Here is a 19190-nt window from a genome sequence, read left to right as displayed (position 1 = left end):
CTGAAACTTATTGTTGAAATTTGATGTTGTATTTTTTTTTTTTATCCTTATCTTTGAAATTAAAAGTGTGTAAAATACAGCTAATTATTACACTATCGCTCAGTATTTTATTTTTTAAAAAAAGGTGTGTCAGTAATATTTCTTTTTCATTTATTTTTGTTTGAGTTTTTATTTAATCATTTTTGAAACTGATAATCCCCTATTGAATAAAAAAAAAAAGGTAACCGTAATTCAAAATGATTTTTTCATTTAAAATAAACCTAATTTCATATTATTATTATTATTTTTATTATAGTCTTCGCATTATCAACAATATTTATCTTAAAAACGTTTAAAAAAATGAATAATGCCTTTGGTATTTGATTTTATATGTCAAGTGTACGGTAATTTCTGAAAAAGCATAGTATCCGGTATTGGGAATTATGCATAAATAAAAAGAAAATTTGTGGACAAAAGTAATAACTCAAATGAAGTAATTTTCCCTACTAAGGAAGTGTAAAGTAATTTTCCTAATTCCTGAAGTAATTTACCCCCCTTTTCGCCAGTAGTCAGAATTCAAAAATTTAATTATGAGAAAAATTTATGTTCTGAACATAGTTATTTTCTGCAAATATATGACGGTAAAGTGCAATATAAATTGTCCCCGAATGTCATTTTAGTTACATGATTGTCATTGCATCAATAATTAAAGTTACTTTTAAGAAAATCTATTGAGTTAACTATACTTTAAATTCCTGTACTTTATTTGAATAATAAATCTAGACTGTTATCCATATACGAACCACTAGTAACAACTTAGTCTTCATCAATTAACTCCAAAACTATAAATTTTTTATTTGTATAAAAAGTTTTGGTTTAATGTTTTATTTCTTCTCATCAACTATAAATCAAATTTTTTTCTGAAGTTTTAATTGGAAAAAATTTTCCTAAATTTACAAATAAACAAAAGTGTATCATATAGATTTAATTCAAAAGTCTACAAATATACATTGTTGCTTCACGTCTTTAATTTCGTATAAGATTCCTTAATTTATCACATAACATTTCATAAAAAGTAGATTTCTTAATTAGTTATATGTTTAATTCAAATAATGCGAAATGTGTTTATAATTAGTTGTTTTAAATCAGCCTATCGATGAATCTGCTAAATTTATTTTAATGAAAAATTCATTAAATCCATTTTTTTTAAAAATATTTTACAATTACTATACTATTTCAAAATTGAGAAACATTAAAATTATAAAACTAAAACCTTCCATGGAAACTCAAAAGAAACTTTATATCGTTTTAAAAACAAATTCTATAAATTATCATCGAATATATTTTAAACTAAAGGCTCTAAATTGTAAATCACTCAAAACAGAAACTTTTGTTTTGCATTTTGGCACCAGTTTTTAATTCAAACTTTCACTCTATTCAAAAGGCTCTGGTGTTTAAGTAAAACTGGTCAGATTGAAACAATTCACGAGGATAAATGGTTATTTGAATCAAATGATGCCAGAATTCATTCATAAACGAAATCTCGCCAACTGAAATGATAGGAAAATTACCGCTTGCGTGAATCCGAATTGACAAATGAGGTATTTATGAATCATAAATTCACGCGGAGTCTGAATGAGACAGACAAATGCCGCTTTATTCTAGATATTTCTAATTCGCGAGTCATCGGGCCCTCCACGATTTATAGAACATATATTTCTACCGCTTTAAATGCAGCCATGTTCAATTTAAGCCATTCTAGGAAAATTATAATTTTGGAACTTTAAAGCAGTTTTTATAATTTTGTAGAAGCTAATTTTGCTGTTGTTTCTAATGACACTTGGACAATCCAAGCTCAATTTGGTCTTATGCGAATTAAGTCAGGAAGGGGCTCCCTTTGTTTGACAAGATAGTACCGCAAAGGTGAAAGTATATCTTGGCTCAGAAGTCCACAGAAGTAGCCCGATAATTCATGGGACCACTTCCTCAATTTAGACATAGATCTGAAGGGGAAGGAGAAATTTCCCCCTGATTCCTGTATCCATGGTACTGGTCAGCGACCCGGAACAGGGCTTTCGATTCCAAAGAATTTACAAGCAAGTAAATCGCATTTAATCGGTGAGTCTTCACAATGTTGATGATCAAACCCCAGCTTTTTTGGAACGAAGTCGAATTCTCTAACCGCTGGGTTACCGTAGAAGTTATATTAAATAAAAGCACCTAGAAGTTTATATTAAATACAATCAGAACACTCTGAATGCTAAACTAAAACGTTATTAAAAAGATTTTTCCTAATACCAAAAGCTTGAGCCGCGATGGCGATGACTCAGGGGATAGAGCGTTCGCCTTCCAATGAGGTGAACTGGGTTCGAATTCCACGGCTGGTCGATGCGAATTCCAGATCCTGCCTACACCACAGTGCTGATGTGGAATATCCTCAGTGGTAGACGGATCATGGGTTAGAGTCCCTAAAAAGACAAATTTTTCCTCATTCTTCATCCATCTCCTCATCCTCCACGAAGGCAAATTTCTCCCAATACTTGATCCCGGAGTTCCCTTGTCTTCTGGATTGGGTTAAAAATTACAAAGTTACGTAGTTGAACATCAGTAGTCGTATACCCAAAAATTGGGTCGGCTGTTCAACGACGATTACAAAATATAAAATACCAAAAACTTGCGATGTGATTTTAGGCTCTCTGACAGGCTTTGAACTGAGCGAAAGGAACTAATTATTTGCTAATATTTGAAGAGAGAAAAACATATTTGAAACCACTGGCAAAGTTGCCTTATTTTACATTTACGTGATATCTCTAATATATATATATTTTTTTTAAAAAATCCAATTTCTTATCAATTTCAAAATGCAATTTCTTTACTCTCAGACAATTTAAAACCAAAGAATAGAGCAATCAATTGTCTTCCAAAAACGTATTCAAAATACCGGCAAGTTAGTCTAAGTTGTTCTGTTAACATTTACACGAATAATTCTCTCCAATATTCAGACATGTTTATAATAAAGACAACTTATTCTGTTTGCAGGTGTCCTTGCTGCAAGTTCCCCTTCAGACGGTAACGACCTCGATGATCTTGGAGACGGTTTGGGTCCTGACCACGATGGACATTTAAGTGAGAGAGACTCCAGCGTTGAGAGAGACGGAGGTCATAATGGCCTTAATGGTGGAACCTCTACTGTTAGCAGTCCTACAGGGCCTCAAATGCATCTGCATTCGACGCCGGGTAGTGCTGGTGGCCCAGCCAGTGGGCCTAATCCTGCTTCCTGTGGGCCTAACGGTAACAACAGCAGCAGTGAAACCACCAATTCGTCCAACTCTGCAGCACAGAATGACGAAAATACGCCAGGTCAGAAGAGAAGGGGACCTCGCACCACTATCAAAGCCAAACAACTGGAAACCCTAAAGGCAGCATTCGCTGCAACGCCTAAGCCAACGAGACATATACGAGAACAGTTGGCACAAGAAACGGGCCTCAACATGAGGGTTATACAGGTAAGTCATATCCAACTCTTTTTTTTTTAATCAAACCCCTGCTCAATCCAACTTAGAAATAATTATCTCTGTCTCTATTCTCTAAAATCACTCTAATGTTTTTGTGATCTTCTACTTCATAGAAAAACCTAATAAATCTATCTAATAAGGTAGTAATACCTAAGAAGTCTAAAAGAAAAAGCTTAAGGTGTCTAGGTAGCTTTAAAGAAACCCTTACAGAAATGTCAGATATATTTCAGGTTTATTTGAGGTGTCAAGGTTGATTTGAGGTTTGTTCGAAATTGATTTCAAAAACAACCTTAAAAAAATCAACCTCCCAATTTGTATAGTCAGGGTGTATGAAGTTGTTTTATTCATACTTGAGCGTTTTTTTTTTAGGTTGATGGAAATCTACTTTTTTATCAACCCTGCTTAAGGAGGTTGTTTTTGAGGTGTGCGGATTATTTTTTTCTACGCTTCAAGCAAATACGTATATTTGAGATGTGAATAATTTCACCCGATCTAAACTAAAAATATTTCTCAGTTATATATGAGGTTGATTTTGGGAGATTGAAATTGAGGTTTATTAATGAGGTTACTTTTGGTACGAAACATAACCTCATTTTCTACCTCAGGTGGATTTTTTGCATCTGCCAACTTCAAAACAACCTTAAAAACACCTTTATTGTAAGGGTAGATATCCTTAAGTTTCTTAGGTAGTCTTAATTGCAATATATTCGGTAGTCTTAAAGAAACCCTAATAAATCGGGAATAAGGTGATTTGCCAATGAATGGAGAATCATTCGGTCACTCCTAATGTTTTTTTTTGTTGACATATCTGAATTTAAGACAAACAGTAATATAGTAAAATTCCATACTGCTTTAATACCTATGAATTTATATGAATACACCATATGAATTTATTTATTGTCTCACTTGATCAACCTCTCAATCATTTGTCCCCATATGGGGATGAATTTTTACTAGAGTCCCATTATCATTGAATTAAATATGGGAGATTATCATGTCTTTGTTCAGATATTTAATTTTTTACCTACTGAATGTTTATTGAAACAAGTTGGTATGGTATAATAAGAAACATTCATCAAAGAAACTTTCTAAGTAACGACAAAATTGCCAGGATAAAATTCTGATTAAATAACTATACACTTAAAAATGACGATAAAAAATAAATAGTAATACAAACCATCCCTACTAAACAAATTTAAAGAGAGTTATTATATTTTTCGTTCCTGAAAGTTAATTTTTGTTAAATAAAACACTCATTGCACACCCATATATCTTTTTTAAAATTCAAATTTGATAATTACCCCATAAAAATATTTTTAACTTCAAAATGGATGATTTGTAAAGCTGATAAGAGCAAAAATTCACATCAAAGTGTCCCGCAAAGAAATAAACAAATAATAACCTGTAAACTGTTTTAACAAATTTAATAAAGACAGAAATTGAAAACCATACTTTTTAATAAAGAAAAGGTAAATAAATTATGAAGGTCAAATATGCAGTTAATTGTTTTAGTTCGTCTATTAAGAACACAATAGGCATTGCACATATTAATATAATCTCCAAGCGGGAACACAGAGCTTCGAATTCCATATGGCCTTCTATACAGTATACTATCTAAACTATTCCTCGCACAGGCTTCCCTATTATCCACCCACAATTCCCTATATACATATATATAACCAATGTATAATGTGAGTTTAACCATAACGGACTATATACACCCCCACCATATGAGAACTTGTACTGCCACCACAGGCACACGATCGAGAAGGGTTGGCATGACCCCGTCCCTGGCAAACATTCTGGAACAGTGGAATCGAGCGGCTTATTTGACACGTTACAGGGTTACGGTTCACACGCTCTGATCCGTTGTTCCAGAACGGAATTGTGTGTCACTCCTCCCCACCCCTACTACACCCCCGAACGCCTAACATTCCTGCATTGAAATCAGATATTCAATTCAATAGTTACTTGTGCTATCATTTGATGCTTTCTGTATGTGGTCTTCTCTGCTTCAAGCAAATATTCAGTTTACTAAGTTTGAAGAGCATTGTTTTGAGTTCACTCAACACAATGGTATTTATCGCAGAAAAAAAAAATATATGAACATCTCAGTTTAATTCGTTTAAAATGTCATTGACGTTTAGAAAGTTTGTTTTTAATTGTATGGCGCGACATTAATTTGTGGTTAATTTATACTATATTTCCAATATGTATTTGTTTTGTTAAGACGTATTCGAAATTATTGCTATGTAGCAAAATAGTTTTATCAAAACAGTATTCATATTTCCCTCAAAAAATTTTTTTATTAAGTCAGATTTCAACTTTGCCATCATTTATAAATAATGCAACATAATTCTTGTGTATCCAAATAAAAAAAAGTTACTTAACATTTGATTTTAAAATTCTATGAAATATTGCGTACCTCTTAACTATCTCGTCATAAATGTGGGGGGGGGGGATCTGATGATTAATAATTGAAAAGCTTACTAGTATTAAAAAAAAAACGTTAAGTGATATTCTAGTGAAATTAAACGAAAAATCATGTTTAGAATATACAAAAATTTTAAGGAGTTAACTTCTACCTTTAAAAACCTTCTTTAAAAAAATACTTGGGGAAATTAATTAATGGTCCATATTGACAGCTGCCTTTTAACAAAAAACAATTACGTGTTTTAAAATATGGCTTAACATATACTTCCTTTAAGCTCTTCAGTTTCAATGCTCAGCTAATGATCGACTGGTGTCAGGAGAAAGTTATATGCCAACTTATTTGGAATGTTCGCTAGGACTACTATATACTTTTAGAATACTTTTCAAAAATAAAGTTGAAAAATATACGCATTTGGGATTGCAAATTGATGTTTAAGCAAAGAAAAAAAACTGTTCTCTGAAAACTGAAGAATCACAAGGGATGTAGAAGGGACGAAAACAAAATCAAAACCAGTTTGTTTATGTGACGTAAATAGAAATGTTTTTAAACATCTCTTCTCACCTCTCTATTTCTTCCCAGTCTGGAATTATTGTTTTCAGTCTCACTTTCTTCTATGGTGATTTGTTGGAATTTTCTTGTTCAAATATCATTTTGCGGCTCCTGTACATATTTCGCATACTTTACTTCAGACGAGCATTCAAAATATATATTTTTAGGGCGTTGTGGAACACCCAGTTTGTAACTAAACATTGGATAATTTAAGACTGTTAAGCAAACTAATTTAAGCTAACTTAAGCAACTTAGCTGAGCAACTTTAAAGCAAACAAAATCATAAGAACTTTTAAGAGTCTCGGTGGCTCAGGGGATAGACTGCTCATTGTCCAATAAGGTTCAATCCCAGTGTTGGCTGATTGATTCGATTTCTGTTCCCATCTCGCAACACGACAGTGCTGATATAAAATATCATCAAAGTAAGATGGATCATGCGGGAAAATCCCTTAGCCGACGGGCTAACAGTGGGATGTTTTCTCGGTTTTCCTCTCTGTATAATGTAAATGTGGGTTAATTCCATCAAAAAGTCTTTCGCAAAGGCTAGGTTGCCCAGTCTTGATCCATGAGTTCCCCTTTTTTGTGGCTTGGGTTAAAAATTAAAGACTAAGAAGATGAACATTGATAGTCTTATACACAGAATTGAGTCGACTGCTCAACGCCCGTTGTTGAAAAAAAAAAAGAACTATTTTATTGTAAGCTTTTACTGATATCTTACTTTCAAAATACTATTGAGCAATTTATTTAATTTTTTTATGAAAGAAAAAGAAAATATTTATGATTTAAAAAAATATTTGAAAGCTAACAAAAATTTTTTTGAAAATGAATTTTTTTCCAATCTTAATTGTTTTTCATTTTCGAACAAAAGTAAGTGGAACGCACTCTAAATAAAGAATTCGATTGGATAGATGTTTTAAAAAAACAAACTAATAAGCGTAATTTACAAACGCTTTGTAAACGTCCTGTGCATTGTAAGCGAAATCCGCCATTGCAAAAAAGCAACAGGTAATAAAAGCTATCTACCTTTTCAACCAGAAAGGATCCCGAAAAGAAATTCCCACAGATCTGAAAAATCGTATTTCAGAAAGAATACGTTCAACATCTAATAAATGCTACTTAAAAATCCTTTCATTACAGGTTGTCTTCTTTTTCCCCCCTTCTTTTAGTTATTTTCCCCTTTAACTTTTCCCTACAATGCAGTTATCCATATTATCTTCTCCATACACATATATTTTTTTTCCCTTTTTCTCCTTCTCACAAATATTTCCATATCTTCCGATAATTCGAGAGGTTTTCGCGTGAGTCGTATCATTTTCCGCCCTGGCGCTCGCGCCCCTGTAATTTTCTGCTCTGAAAGTGGTAATTGCCGCTTGCTACCGCCGCCCTTTCATACGCCCAGTGTGTCAGTCTTAATCTGGCGGCCCTTTTATGATGGTCCTACTATGAAAACCCCCTTTTTCTTTCTTTCTTTTTTTATTGTTATTCCCTATTATTGAAGGATACTCTTATCTGCAAGCTGAGTTATACATGATTGACAGCGGAAAATATAATACCAGAGTTTGCTTCACACTCGTCACGAGAATGTAAAAAAAAAAGAAAAGAAAGGGAAAAAAAAACATTTTTCCCTCCTGCTACCTGTAGTATTGATAAAGATAATGGTAGTAATTTTCTTCGCCCATTACGCAAGAAGATACTTTGTTCTGAATTAACTTCTTAAATAAAATAAAAAATTAAAGCAAAAATGGTGCACCTATTTCTATTTTTGTGTTATTTAAATTTAATTATTTTAACTACTGGCAAAATTTATGATTGATTTAGTCGTACAAATAAGTCTTTCTTTGACATGTCCCGCGAAAAGTTTGTTTTGAAACATTTTAACACTTTTGAAATTTGGTTTCTACAGACAAAATAAAATGGTTTTAAAATGGTTCAGACATTTTTCCGATTTTTAAATATAATTCTCGGTTTTCTTTTATCTATTTTTGGGTCTATTTTTGATAATAGATATTTTTTTACTGTTAAATAATTTCTTTGTTAATGATCTACAATTAGAAAAAAATAGATTAGAAATGATGTGATTATCAGTTGAAATACAAAAACGTGGATATTAAATATGGAATAATATATCTGATGAACTTAATTCCAATCTATCAGCTATGAAATAAGCCAAATACAACAACATTTGTTTAATAAAAAAATTTTGATGGATCAAAATATTTATAGAATATTTCCTTGACATAAGCTTTTGGATTCTATACAGCTGGAAAATCAAAATTATACGCATAAATATCTATAAAAATTGATGAAATCAATTGTGATTTTAATCATTTTATCTTCAGAAATTCAATTTTTTTCTTCTAAATTTTTGTATACACATGTTTGTTATTCATTTGGATAACAAATCACATTATCAGATGGATTACAAAATTTCTTTCTTCTATTTTAAAACTAACATTATTAATGTCTGATCCTAGGTTATGTAATATAAAAAAATTTTCATTTAAAACAAAAAGTCAATTTTTAAAGTAAAGTTTATAAAGCTCTCTGATTTTGTGATATGTTTATAAAACTCTTTAGATGTTACTTAAACTCTCTGATAGCTGATAGTGATAATTGATAATATTTATAAAACTCTCTGAGATGTTCATGAAACTCTCTAATAGCTGATAAATTATTTATACTATGATAATGATCGCAGATAATGTTTATAAAACTTTCTAACTGATATTTATAAAACTCTCTGAGATGTTTCTAAAATTTTTTGATGGCTGATAGTGATAATTGATAACACGATAACGATAACTGATAATATTTATAAAACTCTCTAGCTGATGTTTATAAAACTCTCTTACTGATGTTTATAAAATTCTCTGAGATGTTTCGAAAACTCTTCGAGAAGTTTCAAAAACTCTCTGAGATGTTTCGAAAACTTTCTGAGATGTTTATGAAACTCTCTAATAGCTAATAGTGATAATTGATAATATGATAATGATAACAGATAATATTTATAAAACTTTCTAACTGATATTTATAAAACTCTCTGAACTGTTTCTAAAACTTTCTGATAGCTGATGGTGATAATTTATAATATGATAATGATAACTGATAATATTTATGAAACTCTTTAACTGATGTTTACAAAACTCTCTTACTCTAAAAAAAATTATGCCTCAATATTTTTCTAGAAAACTAAAAACTTAATTACCATGTTTATGAAGCTTAGTTATTTATTTTCTTGATTTAAGGTAAAAGCATATTTGTTCTGAAACTTCAAAATTTATTTTATAAGCAAATTTGCTCTTATCGTTGTTCAAATTAATCCATTACCTCCCTTTTTTCAAAATTTGAAGAAAAAAAAGTGAGATGAAAGATTAAATAGCGAAAGTAGAAAGCAAAGAGAGAGAAAAAAAATAAAAAAGTTATTTTTATTAATAATAAATATCATTCAAATAAGACTGCATTGGTAAATACAACGTTTAGTCATTTCGAAAGAAAAAAAAAACTCTATCCAAGCTGTATTCCCTGTATAATTCTATTTACATCATTTATCTTTTTTTAAGAAAATAAATAAATAAATTGTTTTAAAATTTAATTTATTATTCAAACTGACCCAAACATTTAATTTTACATTATTGAATAACATGTTTAGAAAATTTAAAACTATCATGCGTTTAGAAAATCAAAACCAATTTCAAATTTAAAACAAGCTACATTCCTTCAAAACTCCAAATTTCAAGTTTTCAAAACATTTTTAGTACCAATTTACCTAACATCTCTCACGCACTCATAACTAACAGTATTCGAAAGGCATGTTTTTGAACCGGGAATTTTCCTTTTGATTTTAAAACGTAAAATAAAAGTCAATTTAGAATCGGCTTTTTACAACTTGAAAGCAATAAGCTTATTTATCAAAGTATTCTAATACCAGTAGTCATATATCTTTTTTTTTCTTTAATTTATTTATTTATATATCTTATGAAAACCTCTAATACAATCGGTACCTGGCGGTAAAAAAAAACACCAGTGTTTGTTGAAGAACATAGAACAGCCAGAGGCGCGTTCATTGTTGAGCAGCGAGTATTGTGTTTTGTTGACAGCGCGGGTAGAAGTCAAAATTGACCTCTACTAGAATATAAATGCAGACTGGTTATTTGAGAGAAGAAGTATAAGAACTATAAGGGACACTTTCTGCAGTTGAATGCCCTTTCTTCACCACGCCTTTCTAATCAGGGGTTTCAAGATTTAAATATAAAAAATAAAAACTTAGAGAAAAAAAAAACTTTTTTCAAATTTTTCCAAACTTAAGAGTCCCACTTCTTTTTTTACTGAATAAAAGAAAAAAGGAGACCGAGTCAAAATTTTTCCTTTTCATTGTTCTGATGTGAACGAAACTTTCGTATGAGGAACAATTTTTTTCTTCTTCTTATCATGGGAGTGAAGAGAGGTTTTACAGACGGTTTAAAAGAAGAAAAATATTCTAGAAGGAAATGGCTCCATAAGTTTTAATTTTTTCATTCTTCGCCAGCCTAATAATATACAAAGAGAAAATGCCATTTTTGGATATTCAAAAGGAAAACATACACGAGCATGTTTCTTTTAAAATCTGTCTGCATTTAGACTGCTTTCCTTTTTTTGTTTTGCCGCAAGTTTTTCTACCTAGTTTAATAAATAAGAGCGAAGAATACAGAAAAGATTCTTACTCTTGCTTACAGACTTCAAGGAATACCTTTTAAGCTTTTGTTTATCTTGACTTATTTAGAGCCATCAAATGAACTTCGCCTAACCTTTCTTATATTTTTGTTACAACGCCTGACTAAGGTTTCTAAACCTGCAATATAAAATCATTGCAATCATTTATCGCAATGCTCTTTTTAAAATCATTCTGTAATGGGTTGTTTTAAAAGTATAAATCATACATATGCCAAATTTAAAATGGAAGAATATTTTTTAGCGAGTAAAAGGTTTGGCAAATCTGATGACACTACGTGAATATATTTGCCAAAAAAGTAGGAATGTCCATCCTTTTTCCCTTTGGTGAAGTTTTGTCAGGCAATTGAATACCAACGCTGTTAAAAATGGATGCACAAATATCACGAATTTTTCTTCATTTTTGACGAAACCATTTCCTGGTATATGCTCCGAGCTAATTTTCCATCAAAGGGACTAAGTTAACTTTCGTCACTTCTTCGAGGCAACGAATTTTCCTTCTATTTATCACCAAAATAAAATAACTTTTAGTGCCTAAAGTATCTAACTTTTGTAATTATCATTTTATCCTGAGCAACATGCTGGTGAATCAATGTCGTCCTAAATAACACAAGAAGTACAGATAGAACAGAGAGATAAATTACACTCTTGAGGCGGCATTCGATCCGGAGAACTTCCTAATACCGGGATAACTCCTTGACCACCATACCGATCAGTCCGATACTTTCTCACTTCATTTGTGATCGTCTAGTCTCGATTCCAGTCTCATCATTCCAGTTAACAATCTCCCATAATGCTCTACGATGAGGTTTCGAGTTGAGGAAACATTTTCGTCATATATTTGAGAACTCGCTATCCGTCACAAATCACGTGATTTCTTGACACAATTATTCTCAAAATGAATGAAATATATCTTAAGGATTGCTGAATCGTCAAAAGTGAGAGTTTCATTTCTGATAGTGAATCTCATCCCCGAAAAGCAATAAACCGTTGTAAAATTTCATACGCCAGAAGTTAAATCGGTAGGCATTTGCCATCTGATGAATATCCATACTGTAACTCTAAGAAATAATATAATAATATAACTCTAAGTAGGAGGTTAATAAGATAAAAAGATAAGTTATAAATATAACTCTAAGTAAGCATGTCATCAAATACATCTATTCTTTGAATACTTCTACAAAAACATAAAAATGCCTTTAAATTTACTTTCGTAAACTCACTAAAAAAAGTTTAAATCGCAATCGTTAATTTTTTTTTTCAAAACTTGCTTTTATTTTGTTTTAAATATATTGATGAATTATCTTCCTGAATTCTTATTCATAAAAGATAATTATGGCACTTAAATTTACATTGCTAAAAAATTTAAATCTCATTAAGCAAAGAACTTGAAGGGAAAAAAATATTTTTGCTATTTATTGAGCATTAAGAAACTCTCTCAATTTTCAACGCAATCCCATGCAGCCTTGAATGACAAATCAATTCTTTTCGTTGTGGTTTTTAACAATAAGAAATAAATAGTTAAATAAATAAATCTGAACATATTCATAGTAAAGGAAAATGTTTTGTCTGAGGTAAATATTCTCACACTATAGGAAGTACATTTTGAATTTCGACAGCTTTTTTCAATTTTATGTTGTTTCATATAACCTAAAGCACGTTAATACGAACGTAATCGTTTCTCAAAACTTACACTTACGTTATTTTTGAAAAAGAAAATTGTCCACGTAATTCTACTCTTCAATAAAATCAATAATTTAGATTGTTATTGATTCGATGCCAATACCTTTGTTCAATCAAAATCATTGTTTTGATCGATATAAAAATTTAAATCCGAGGTCACTTCGTTTATTTTTCAGGCAAGTGGATTTTTTCCCGTGAACTTAGTAAATTAATTTTCAACTTAAGTAAAAATGGCAGAAATCTCAAACACTGAACATTATAGGCCAAGTTCATTCGCTTACATTTCTGGAGAAAAAAAAGGGCTGAATTCCGCGCGGCTCTTGGCCTCAGAAAAAAAATGTGCACTTCTTTCGATTTAGCAAAGTCCATTCTGTGTCCGTTTATTTTTCTTCCTTCCTCGGTTGGCCAGAACCAATTACTTTTGAAGATGGACCACACAGCGAGAAAAACAGCATCCGATGCGAATGAAGCCTAGTCTTTTGGTGTCATAATGATACGCTATGTGTGGACAAGATATGAAATAAAAATGATATTTTTACGCCTTAATGATTTGGTCACGGACCGATGAAATCTGATCCCTTTTTGTTTGATGAATGTCCGAATCCGCCATCTTGCAGAGGTGGTCTTGCAAAAACAAATTAATGATGTGGAAGCGATTTTTAATGATTTCTAAATCATTTTCAAACAGAGGGCAGGGATATGCTTTGCCTACCGGCTTACTTGTTACTTTTTTTTTCTTTTGATGCGTCAAATGGTACGCGGATACTCACGTGTTGCTTTCAAATGATGAAAAGGGTTGTCCTTCTTAAACCTTTAATGGATGTAAACTTGCATTAATGTAAGGAATATGTTTGTTTCGTTATGTACTGTGAATATATACCTTAAAGACTTTAATCGAGTTTGGAAATGACAGGCTAGTACCCGTAAGATATATGTGCAGTTCCTTACGTAATATTTCCATGCTATTTTTCTATCATTTTCTCCGAGCTCTAGGTTGACTGGTAACCACATTATTATTATTATTATCATTTTCAGATAATGTTTAAGATTAGTTTCATTGTACGGAAAAAACGATTTTTATTCTTCAATTTTTAATAAAATTTAATTGTATTTAAACTCGAAAATCTTCGATTTTTCAGAGTTATATTATTTTTGAGTAAATGTCGATTTTTATTTTATAACTTTACCCTCACGTAATGTAATTGTAAATGAAATAATAATACTTAATAATGAAAAAACATGAAACACTCCAACTTTTTTTTTCTTTTGTCTATAATTAGGAAATGGATTTAATTAAGCCGCATTCACTAAATATCAAAATCAGATCAAGCATAAACAAATATGCTTGATGTGATTTTTAAACATATATTGCTTGATATATTTTTAATTTTCTATTTAAACATATTCTATTCTATTTAAACATGTTTTTAAACATATCTGATTTTTAAACATAATATACTTGATCTGATTGATGATTTTAAAACGCTGTAATGACGTTGATAAACAGAACAAAATTAATGTTACTTTACAACTTGTTGATTCCAAAATCACCAAACTGCAGTTAAATAAAACCCTACACAATCAAACATTATCTTCGTTTTATTAGCACTCCACAGCGTTAATTGAGTTTAAAAGTCTTTTTTTTTAAAAATAAAATTATTGCTTTTTTCTGTTCGCCTCACCCTTGGTGAAAATGCTCATAAAAAAATTATTTTCACTTATTAACAGAATCCCAAGTAAGTAATACCTTTTTTCCAACTAGCACAAATGAGAATTTATTATCCATGACATTCATACCTAATATATACCAGGGTAATTAATTTGTTTTCCCTTTCCTGAGAGCGCCAAGAAGGGCAATTACACTTGAATTATGTAATTTTCAGTCAATTAGCAGCGTAATAGATAAGGATTTTTTTTCCCAACATACCAACACCACCATGGTGTTTGTTCACTAAAATAAAGCTCACTAATTGCCTTTTAAGAAGGCAAAAACTCACTTTGTGCAGTAGCACCTAGCATTTTTTTTTCTCCATCCACAACGTTTTTAAACTCTTTTTTTTTATTTGTACTTCAAACGTTATTATCATTAGAGGGTTTTCTTTTATTTCTTTAGTGGTTTTGCTGCTTTTTCCCACTTCCAATCCCTCCCACTTAAAAAACTCGTTTTTTTTCCCTTCATATTTTTACCTTTAAGAAAAACCTTTTTGCGCTTTTTTTTCCCTTTTCCCTTCTAAATACTGAAAAAAAAAACGTCTTGGTGTTTTTATGCGATTATAATTATAATCATCTGTTTTATTTGGCGTAAAAAGGCTATACTTTTTCTCCTTTTATGAAACTGAAAGGAAGAAAAAAAAATGTTAAGCGAACTTATTAATATACATTTAAGTCATATTCAGCATTTTTTTGACTGGTTAAAAAAATAAAAAGGCTTGTGTAACTTTTCCGCTAAAATTACTTTGCGTTTCTTTATTAGTTTCATTAATCTTTAGAACCAATTTGGTGGTTTTATAGATTTAAACCAAATTAAACATATCCCTCCGCTTTAATGTTCATTAAATAGAACGCTCTCTTATTTAATTTTTTAATTGCAGGAGGAAGTCTTAATTTGGTAAACTTCTGGTATTTTATGCTCTAACTTCCTTTATGTAATTGCATATATTAATAATTATACATGACAAAATTATGTGAACTGAATTTTTCAAATTTGTTGAATATTTCTTTTGAATTATAGTTTCTAATACAGCATCAAACATGATGAATTTTTTACTTGGATAAAAAATTATGCTGTCATATTCCAAAGAAAAAGGTTCTACAAATTAACTTGCTACTTTTTCTACAGATTTATTCAATCATACTAATAGAAAATGAAAAGGCTCGTGGAGCTGGTAATACAAATACAAATAGCTATATGTTTTTTGTTTTTTTTTAAATTGTGGTAAGAAAAAATTTGAATTTCAAAATTGAAAATTATTTTTCATAATTAACAATTGGAACATTTTTTAATTAATAATAAAATCATTATCAATAAAATCAAGTTATACTTACCAAATATTTTTTACGCCGGAATTCTAAACATTTAATTTCAATCACATTAAAAATAATAATTCAACTTTTAAAAATATAATAAAAGCGAATCACAAAACAAAGCGTGCCAGTTTAAAAATTTAATGATTAAAGGCTGCTTGAATTTTACATTTAAAAAAATCAGTCAAACTGAAAATTCATACGTCATATCCAGTTATAATAATATGGGACTAGATTTAGCGTATTTTATGAATAAAATTATTTTTGTTTTTTAAAAATAGTGATTTCATTTTATATTTTTAATAAGTAATACTAAAAAAAAACAATTTAAAAGCATTTTCAACTACTCTGATATTTAAATAACTTCTTTGATAATATTACCATTAAGAGTTATGAAGTAATAATATAAAGTTTGCATAGTTTTATAATCCAAAAATCGTTTTAATGGTTTAATTTAATGGTTAAAATGGTTGCCATTTTAACAGAAAATCTTTAAAATGATACTTTACACTTTAGCCAGTTTTAACATTTCATTTATAATTAACATTCATGACTTTTGATACTGCACGTTTCAACTTTGCAGTTAGGAACATAATCTTTCTGAGAAATTGACCCGAAATATTTAACCATTTTAGATAGATGCGTCCCTGTTAAACAAATAGAGGTTTTTTTCTTCATACTATTCTTTAAGAACAAAGTGAATTGAGGAGAAATTTTTCCGAAAATTTGACCAAGAATTTCCTTTCTCTAAAGGTTAAAAAAAATCCTTAAAATTTATTTTCGATTCCTTATTAATTTAAAGAAATTTTCTTCTCCAATTTTGTAGTAGAAAAATTAACAATGCTCAATAATTAATCTAAATTTATTTTAATGCCTAATATAATGTATTTATAAGATAGATTAATATTTATAAACTAAATATAATAATTTATGGACTAATATATTAATGACTAATATGTTAATATCAATTTATTTTAATAATCTGCCATAGGAGCCTACTTTATTGAAAAATTATTTTAACAAATTTCTAGCGTAAAAAAATGGATGCTCAAATTTCACTAAACATTCTTTGTTTTTGACGAAACCGTTTCCTGACATATGCAAAAATATACTTGAAATTTAGTTTCTACCTACAAAATAAAATATGCTTCGAGCAAAATATTTAATCAAAGTGACGAAATAACTATCGTCACTTCTTCAAGGAAACAAATTTTGTCGAAATTGAAAAAAATATTTCGGCATTCAATTTTTTTTGGAAAAGAAAACGCAATGTGCCTAAATTTTCTAATAATCACTTTATCGTGGGCACCATATAGGTTGATAAAAGTCACCCAAACAGCACAAAAAGAGCAGAGACATAAATTGCACTGAAGCCGAAACGGAAATCGAAACCGCGATGTTTCTGGTACGAATCCAACTCCTTGACCACCATACAGTCTGTCGGTTTGTCTCGTCACTTTATTTCTAATCGTCTAAACTTTTTTTTAGTTAATAATATCCCACAATGCACTGTGAGGAGATTCCAAGTTGAAGAAACATTTTCGTCGCACGTGTGAAAGTTCACGTTTTGTACAAATGACGTGATTTCGTGACAAAATCATACTCAAAGTTAACGAAATACAGCTCACGGATTGCTGAATCATCAAAAGTGAGAGTTTTACTTCTGAGAGTGCACTCTAAAAAAAGTATCACACGAACTGCAGTTTTCCACTTTTATCTCTACTTCGCACCTTTTTAATCATTTCAAAAACTTTTAATAAAATTCGTACCATCAGTAAAACATTTTTCGCTCGCTGTAATAAATCTTAAAAAAAGTTTTTACAATTCCTGCATGTTTCAGTAAGTGTTGTATTTAGAATTGGACTTGCATTCACGTTCGTAAAAAAAAATTCTTAAATCACTGCTTACCACCTATTTATTCTCTGAATCTCATTTTCAATACCAAAAAAGAAAATAATTTGAAAACACGCTTTTAAAATTTTAAAACTCAATTACAATAATGTTTTTCCGAATGAAAATTTGTTCTGTACTATTTAAATAATATGCCTGAGTTCATCGCCCTGAAGCAGAAAACCACGCAATATTCTTCAGAAGAAGAGAGCGTTAAACAAAAGTGACACAAAAAACTGGGAAAAAATCAGGAGAACTGGAGGAGGGGGGGAGGAAGGGAATCCTTCACTCGTACAAACGGAGCTTACACATACAGACGCATTCCGGAAAAACGCCGGATGTGACAGAATGCGACAAGAAGCAACGAGTTCCTAAGGAAACAAAGCAGCGACAGAAAAACGAAAGGGAGAATAATAATAACAACAACAACAAGGAAAAAGAACTACAACAACAACAGTGCATTGCAAACAAACAAGACTTCGTACACTAAGTATAAGAAGAGGAAGAAAAAAAATATATTCTTTTTTTTTCTTTTCCACAACAACAAAAACGACAACGTGGAAAACTAAAAGAGGAAAGAGGTAAAGGAATGAAGAAGAAGAAAAAAAAATAGATGCTGAAGAAAAAGAAGAGGAGGAAAAAAAAGAAGAGAAATGATTTTTCCAGAGAAGGAAGAGGAAAGAGACTTCCCATACTAGAGACACGTCTCGTCTATTGGAGAAGAAGGATCTGGATGTCGGGGAATGGAGGGATGAGAATGCCCCTGCTCCTCCTGTTCCCCCCCATCCCACGGCACATGATGCTGCAGCTTCCATCCTATTTCCTGGATCGCGATGACGGTTGGCAGTATTAAGGGAAGGAAGAAGTTGAGGAGTAGAATCGTTTTCCAATACCCCGAACCCGGGGCTCCAATCACTAGCAGACGGAGGGGCTTATCTGGGGCGGCCGAGCGTCGTTTGGGCGACCCCCCTCCCTATCAAAACCCCCTTGCCTCAAAGCCTTCTCTTTTCCCACACGGTTTGGGGTGATGGATAGATCTAATCCTCCCCCCTCGTTCCCTTTTGCGATAGTCTTTCTTCCTCCCTCCCCCCACACCAAAAGTTTTCCAGATTTTTTGGGTTTTTTTGTTTTTTAGTTACTGTAGTTTGGAGATTCTGGTGGATGGATATGTATCTGTATGTGTGCGGAGAAAGTGGGTTTATGGTTTTGGAATCGCCCCCCTTTTTCCCTTTTTCGTTTTCTCTTCCAGGGGCTATTAGAATCGCCAACAGCTGAGGATAATTGACGATAGTCCTGTTTCAAGTGCGCACCTTCTCTTACCAGATATTCGAATACGTCGAAGGGGCATTTCAAACTTTTTAATCTTCTAACTATTTCCTTAAGTCAGATTAAGGCAAAAGTTTTGTGCT

The 19190-nt window shown here is 31.1% G+C and overlaps 1 protein-coding gene across 2 annotated transcripts in view; it reads left to right on the top strand.

Annotated features, from left to right (window-relative positions):
- LOC107449891 (LIM/homeobox protein Lhx5) overlaps positions 1-19190 on the top strand; it is a 213259-nt gene that overhangs the window by 116754 nt on the left and 77315 nt on the right. For both annotated transcript variants that reach the window (XM_016065571.3, XM_016065562.3), the window contains exon 3: positions 3019-3485. In XM_016065571.3, coding sequence (XP_015921057.1) covers positions 3019-3485 — 467 coding nt within the window. The remainder of the gene's footprint in view (positions 1-3018; positions 3486-19190) is intronic.

This window comes from Parasteatoda tepidariorum, chromosome 8 (genome assembly GCF_043381705.1).
Source record: "Parasteatoda tepidariorum isolate YZ-2023 chromosome 8, CAS_Ptep_4.0, whole genome shotgun sequence".
In the NCBI taxonomy this organism is placed as follows: Eukaryota; Metazoa; Arthropoda; class Arachnida; order Araneae; family Theridiidae; genus Parasteatoda; species Parasteatoda tepidariorum.
This window is presented reverse-complemented; position numbering and strand designations above follow the sequence as displayed.